At 48.9% G+C, this 7,147-nt stretch overlaps 3 protein-coding genes across 3 annotated transcripts; 2 read left to right on the forward strand and 1 right to left on the reverse strand.

The window, feature by feature from the left end:
• Nucleotides 1–244: 244 nt before the first annotated feature.
• On the forward strand, nt 245–1,081 carry SPSK_07873 (ATP-dependent Clp protease, protease subunit; the record flags this gene model as incomplete). The annotated part of the gene is made up of 2 exons (XM_016734526.1): nt 245–335; nt 498–1,081. The coding sequence occupies 2 exons, from the start codon at nt 245–247 to the stop codon at nt 1,079–1,081; spliced, it is 675 nt and encodes a 224-aa protein (XP_016590299.1).
• Nucleotides 1,082–1,642: 561 nt separating this feature from the next.
• On the forward strand, nt 1,643–3,504 carry SPSK_07278 (dihydroxy-acid dehydratase; the record flags this gene model as incomplete). The annotated part of the gene is made up of 2 exons (XM_016733942.1): nt 1,643–1,722; nt 1,839–3,504. The coding sequence occupies 2 exons, from the start codon at nt 1,643–1,645 to the stop codon at nt 3,502–3,504; spliced, it is 1,746 nt and encodes a 581-aa protein (XP_016590300.1).
• Nucleotides 3,505–3,877: 373 nt separating this feature from the next.
• Nucleotides 3,878–4,645, reverse strand: SPSK_07914 (vacuolar protein sorting protein Vps66; the record flags this gene model as incomplete). Its single annotated transcript, XM_016734567.1, has 1 exon — nt 3,878–4,645. The coding sequence occupies one exon, from the start codon at nt 4,643–4,645 to the stop codon at nt 3,878–3,880; it is 768 nt and encodes a 255-aa protein (XP_016590301.1).
• Nucleotides 4,646–7,147: the final 2,502 nt, after the last annotated feature.

Raw genomic sequence — 7,147 nt, forward strand, 5'->3', positions numbered from 1 at the left:
TGTAGTAGCTGAAAAGAGCTCTGATGTCGAGTTGTGAGTGGTTGAGCGGCCTCTGTCATGCTGTATGCAACAAAGCGATGTATATGCCCCACTTTTACAGGGTTCCGGCGATGCGATAGAAAGAGGCTACGTGTTGGGGTTTATTTGCAGGGTTACTCACACGTCACCACCAAACAATGAATTGCTCGACAATAACAAGGCGCATATTTCAGGGGCCCGTCCCCATCCAGCATCGCCTGCTGGCATGGTCGGCACGAACGGCACGTTTCTCGAAGCTCTCACCGTGTGCATCACCAGCTGCATCACTGCCGATGCCTTATATCACAGAGGTTACGGTATGTCCCTTGTGGGTATTGAGGTGGTGACTTAATGGCATATGTGTGAGGCGAACTGACATAATAGGCTGGTGGCTGGCGAACATGTCAGTTCCATTATATACGTGGATTCTAGGTGATTTAATTTACTACAACTGACTAAAATAAAACTTACTGAAATAGCGGACATATTTTCCAAGCTACTACAGGAACGGATCGTATGCTTGAACGGTGCCATTGATGATACGGTCTCGGCTGCTGTTGTGGCACAGCTTTTATGGCTCGAATCAGATGCCCCCGAGAAACCGATCACAATGTACATCAACTCGCCAGGTGGTGAAGTTAGCTCTGGTCTCGCTATATATGATACTATGTCTTATATCAAATCACCTGTATCAACGGTGTGCGTCGGGGCTGCTGCATCCATGGCAGCAATTCTTCTTATCGGAGGCGAGGCCGGCAAGCGTTTTGCGCTTCCACACAGTTCGATAATGGTACACCAGCCACTAGGGGGAACTCGGGGACAAGCTGCAGACATTTTGATATACGCGAACCAGATACAGCGGCTGCGCGGGCAGGTGAACAAAATAGTCCAGAGCCATATAAACAAGTCATTTGGGCACATGAAATACAGCATCGAGGAAATCAACGACATGATGGAGCGAGATAGATACTTGACCGCTGAAGAGTCAAAAGAGCATGGCATCATAGACGAGATCTTGGTCAAGCGGCCGCTTGACGGCGATAAGACATCAGATGCGACTTAAATAGCACTTTCACGTAATCAATTTTGTTAAATTAGGCGTGTCGTCGACTTGACCGGCAAAAAAAACGTCAGCTTCATTTGTGGCACCGGAGGACTAGATAATCCCGCTTGGCGGTGTTGACAGTATGATTTTCATAAGTTTTGTTCACTTTTGGTTCGCCAATCAAGGCAGGCTTAGTTGTTTAGAGTGATGTTCGGAGATACACCAGTGTCCCCGGACGAAAGCGTGGTGCTAAATAAGAAGCTAGACAAAAAAATGATAATATGGACCTGGTGAGGTAGGTACAACTGGCACAAGCTGAAAAAGGAACCGAACGAGACAAGCATGTCCTCGCACACACAGTCAGATTAACATCTCATTCGGAGCTGGGCACTTTAAAAGGCCGGGGTTGTCCTGTATTCGCAACTGCTTCTCAAGACTAACACACAAAGGATCTGAAAAGAGACGGTGGTATGCGAAGTTGACTATTTCTCCTGTTTATTATTTTACGTCAAATACGCCAAGGAAACTTCACGACTTCATTCCGCATTTCCAGCAACATTTTAGTCGTCTTTCGGCGTGATGCTCTCTACTGGCCTTCTCAACGCAAGCCGGGCTGCTACGCAGCAGACCGGCACATCATGGGCCACCACGGCATTGAAGTATGTCTCCCTTTCACGCTCCAAACTGCCTGCTCTCATATACCGCTTCAGAGGGCGTATGGATGACGTGTGCCCCGCTTGTCTCTTATGTGAGGTCTAATATTAGTTTTGGACAGGCAACGTCGTTTCCTGTCGCAAACGATTCCTGCCCTAGCTGAGAACATCCAGAAGCTCAATAGAGTGTCCTCGTTTATCACCCAGCCGAAATCCCAAGGTGCATCCCAGGCCATGCTTTACGGCGTTGGTTTGACTGAAGAGGACATGAACAAGGCCCAAGTTGGCATCTCGTCCGTCTGGTACGAGGGAAACCCATGCAACATGCACCTCATGGACCTGTCGAATGTTGTCAAAAAGTCGGTTGCGAATTCCGGCCTTGTCCCTCTAAGGTTCAATACCATTGGTGTATCCGATGGCATTAGCATGGGCACGACAGGAATGCGCTATTCCCTGCAGAGTCGTGAGATTATCGCCGACAGTATTGAGACTGTCATGAACGGCCAGTGGTACGACGCGAATATCTCTCTCCCGGGATGTGACAAGAACATGCCGGGCGTCCTTATCGCCATGGGACGTGTGAACCGTCCGAGTATTATGGTGTATGGTGGTACTATCAAACCTGGTTGTGGCAAAGGTGGCCAGTCCCTTGACATCGTCAGCGCTTTCCAGGCCTATGGACAATATATCTCTGGCTCTATCAGCGAGGAGGAGCGCTTCGATATTATTCGCAATGCTTGCCCTGGTGGAGGGGCGTGTGGCGGCATGTACACGGCCAACACCATGGCTAGCGCCATCGAGACTCTAGGTATGACGCTGCCGGGAAGTAGCAGCTACCCTGCTGAGCATCCGATGAAGGTCGCCGAATGTGAATCTATTGGCGACGCGATCCGTAACCTCTTGAAGGAGGACATTCGACCCCGCGATATCATGACTCGGCAGGCGTTTGAGGACGCCATGGTCCTTGTTACAATTCTCGGCGGTAGCACGAACGCCGTTCTGCACCTGATCGCAATCGCCGACTCCGTGGGAATTAAGCTCACTATTGACGATTTCCAGGCAGTCTCGGATCGTACCCCCTTCCTAGCGGACCTCAAGCCGTCCGGAAAATATGTCTTCGAAGACTTGTTTAACATTGGTGGAACACCTGCTCTTCTCAAATTTCTTGTCAAGGAAGGGATAATTGATGGCAGGGGGATTACAGTAACGGGCAAGACACTGAAGGAGAATATTGCTTCGTTTCCCGACTTCCCTGACGACCAGCCCATCATCCGGCCTTTGAGTAGTCCCATCAAACCAACCGGGCATCTTCAGATTCTTCGTGGTTCGTTGGCGCCGGGAGGGTCGGTCGGTAAGATCACGGGCAAGGAAGGTCTTAGGTTTGAAGGGGCAGCCAAGTGCTATGACGCCGAAGATGATTTTATTGCTGCACTTGAACGGGGTGATATCAAGGTTGGTGAAAAAACTGTTGTTATCATCCGCTACGAGGGCCCAAAAGGTGGACCAGGCATGCCAGAAATGCTCAAACCAAGCTCTGCTATCATGGGCGCGGGACTCGGCAACGATGTTGCATTGCTTACTGATGGTCGCTTTTCGGGCGGTAGCCACGGCTTTTTGATCGGCCACATCGTTCCCGAGGCTATGGAAGGTGGCCCGATTGGCCTCGTTAGGGACGGCGACCGTATTGTGATTGACGCGACCGAAAGAGTTGTTGATCTTGAAGTATCGGAAGAGGAGCTCGAAAAAAAGACGGAAGGAGTGGAAGGCGCCGCCGATGCGGGCAGTTAATGGCACGCTGAGGAAATATGCTGCCTTGGTGAGCAACGCCAGTCTTGGCTGTGTGACCGACAAGTTTTAAAATGGGATTTATGCACCGACATAGTCTTTCGATGCTGTAGTCTATTTGAACGTGCTTCCTTTGCAACTCTAATTAATCGGAGGGGGTTGATATGTGAATACGACCAATGGTGTTTTTGCTGCCTACAAATGAGTATTCCTTAAAGCGAGGCAAGGAAGAATTGTGGGATAGCAAGCTTGGTCATATAAAACGGGAACCAGAACATGACTCCTCGACATTAAGACGCAAGTCTGATTGAAGCGGCGCCCGAGCCCAGTCAGGTATGTAAACAGAGCTTGAAGTCTTACCGATCTTAAAACATCACTAGTCTCTCCTTGGCCGTCTCCAGGCCTGCACAAACGCCTCTTTATCTCCAAGAGTCAGGCCTACTCTCTTATTACGGCCCAGCCGAGCCAACGACTCAGCCACACGATCGAGAACGTGTTTCTCATCCGGTGTTAAGTCGGAATAATTTTTACCAGAGCTACCTCCGCACGAGCTTGCCTCTCCCGCCAATGTGCCCGTCTCATTTAATATGCCTTCTGCGATACGGACGCGGATACAATGAGTTGGCCGGCTGAGAAGCTTCCAGAGGAATGCCACCCAGGCTCCCGGAATAGGCGTCGTGATATCTGGTGGCGTGTAGCGTAGGCTCACGGGGAAAATCCTGACGGTGGGAGGTGTCGTGAGTAAAGAAGGGCTGAATGGCAGCACTCCCTTGCCATTTGTGGTGCTGCACTCTGGGAACACAACTATAATCCGACCAGGGTATGCGTCGAGAAGCGCCCGCACATCTGTCATGCTTTTTCTAGGCTCCATTTCCGCGGCCGCAGAGGTGCTCTGAACGGGGCTAAGAGCGTGTGCTATAGCTTGGAAAAGGGAAACGCGCTTTACTTTGCGTGTGCCAAGATGTGAAACCGTAAATATCGGGTTGAACACTGCAGCGAGATAGAGCGCATCAATGGGCGAGGTAAAGCTAGCGGCAATGACAGAACCAGGGTGTGGCATGCGCGAAACAGGCTGTTGAGAAAGATACCCGCGCTTGACGCCATCAATCTGAAGGTCCACCCACCAAATGCCCGGTATTGCCATCATGGTCCATAACAGAAGCTTTCGTGCTGCTGCTGGCAAAGGTAGATGGTGGAGGAAGCAAAAATAAAGTGCACCATATGTAAGGAACGGGACGAGGCGAAGGAGCACCAAGAGCAACCGGGGAACCGTGGATAGCGTCGTCGATGGTGTCTTGATTGGCATGAAGGGAGACACCCCGGATCCTACACGTACTCAGTGTGAGTATTTGTATGCTCCTTTCGCACTGAGTGCATTGGAGTTGCGATGAGAATTTTTCACGGCTTCAAGAGAGAGTCGAGGTGGGGCGTGTACCTACCCTTGTCGCGAAATTGGGAGTACTTTTCCATGTTTCGAACCCGGAACCAGAGTGCTTAGATTTTTTTGATTTTGTTTTCTGTGCGACAGGGAATATATGTGCAACTGAAGGTTTTGGAAGGAGAGAAAGGCTTGAAATGCACGATGGTCGTGAGACGAACTGTGGTTTGTTGTGACTCTAGAGACTTGTGGGGCACAAGGCTGTGGCAAACTAGTACGACATTTTGCGAATAACAACGTAATGAGACTAATGCGTAATATATCGTATGGAGTAATAAAGGATGTTAGGAGTAATTACTGTGTACTACGCCTTCTGTAGTATGGTTCTCCTACAGACCACTTATCTGGCCAACTTGTTAAAAAGTGGAGACTTTACGTGGTTTGTTTATGGTTTGTTTACACAAAACACACAGAACGCAAGACCGCCACGTGACCTTGTCGCAATTGTAAACAAAGCGTTTTCTGTTATCTGGAATCCAAGTCGTGTTGCTTTATTCTCTCGTGACTGTCCTTTTTTGTTTGTTTCCGTTTTACTTTGTCCTGGGACTACGTTTAACAACACATCACAATTTGGCTTTAGATTCCTCACAGCTGTGATTCGACCTCCTGTTTACGACATTGAGCATATTCACTTCGGGGAGCCCCTTAGTAATTAATCGAGGGAAAGCAACAACCCTTGATTTGCTGGATTCAAAACTTCATCGCCCCCTTCTTCGACTAGCTATCATCACATAAGGACCAGCGATACGTTACTCGACTATGGATGAACATGAAAATACGGTATGTTGCATCTTGTGGCTTTCAGTGTATATTCCTTTGCGTTTCATCTAACATTACAAGGCGTATCGGCGCTCGAAGATTCCTCACCCTAGAGGGGCATTGACCTCATCTTTGCAGGAATTGACGGATTCGGGGCACAATTCTCAGTCTCACTCTCCAACACCAAGGGCAGTCTCCACAACTAGCTTGAAGCGGCCGGGTTCAAACCTCAGTAAGCTTGAATAGAGCCCTGTTTTTCTTATATAACGGAGTTTGGGAGATGGGGATGTACTTACTGCCCGATATACTGGTGACTAATTCTTCATCATTAGAAACTGGGCCAGAGACGAAACGGCAAACACTAGCCCAAAGAGCCGGAGAATATAATGTGAGGTGTGCTCTATCTGCTCCATCTACTACGGCATCAAGTAGCACCATCAAGCCTACCTCGATTGCTGCATTGACGACTAAGGTGCGTTGTTTCCTAGCCTGCCACTATTTATTGTTTGCTGTGCTACGTTGTTTGTTAACTCTTAAGAATGACAGGGTCATCAAAGCGCAGTCATACCCAAGCCTACATCCTCCCTCATGTCCTCGAGCAGCTCGACTTTGAAATTTCCAACAAGGCATTTGCCATCTGGCCGCAGTTACTTGCAAAGCCTTGGCGTCGGGAGGGGCTGCATTCCTGCTAAGCGGCCTGCAACTTCTACGGATCAATGTGAGGTTGATGCCCAAGACGAAATGCAAACGACGCGAGCCATACATCACAATGGTAAAGTAATATCACTTGAACTGTACAATTTCCGTCCATACGCAGCACGATTGGCTTTTCAGCGCCAATCCCCCTATGGAAAGACTGGAGCGGCTTAAAGTCAAGTGATTTTAGTCTCGAGAACTGAGCGGGATTGTTGTATCTTTACAACCGCACAAGAGGATAAAGACATCCTTGGAAGTTTGCATCTTTGACCCACGAATTGGGGCACGTCTCGTGGTGTGAGACACACAGCGACATACGCTTTCAGTGATTAGGAAGATATACAAGTTTATCGACTTCCATCGATGCTCGAACCGGTACTTGCTAGGCGAGGAGAACCTGACTTAGTCATTTGACATTCTAATCCACTAGTACACCAACAATCACCCCCAAAACCAGGCACGGAACTCTAACTGCTCAAATGTTTAGTGTTAGACGTTGACGAGCGCCTTCGCGATGTTGAGTACCAGTTTTCCAGCCTTAAAACTGTTATGAATGAGTCGCTTGCCGGCCAAAAATCTTTAGAAGAGGTCGCGGCTCTTTCTAAATCCAGAGGTATGTCTTACTTCGTTGTACTTGAAGGCCGGTCCTAGTTTGGTAACTGGTGATTAATCGACCGAACCTCAGCCGATGATCTTCAACGGCAAAGAGATCAACTGGAAGAAAAATATGAACTTTCGCAATGCCAAGTGGAA

Source organism: Sporothrix schenckii (genome assembly GCF_000961545.1).
Source record: "Sporothrix schenckii 1099-18 chromosome Unknown Cont41, whole genome shotgun sequence".
NCBI lineage: Eukaryota > Fungi > Ascomycota > Sordariomycetes > Ophiostomatales > Ophiostomataceae > Sporothrix > Sporothrix schenckii.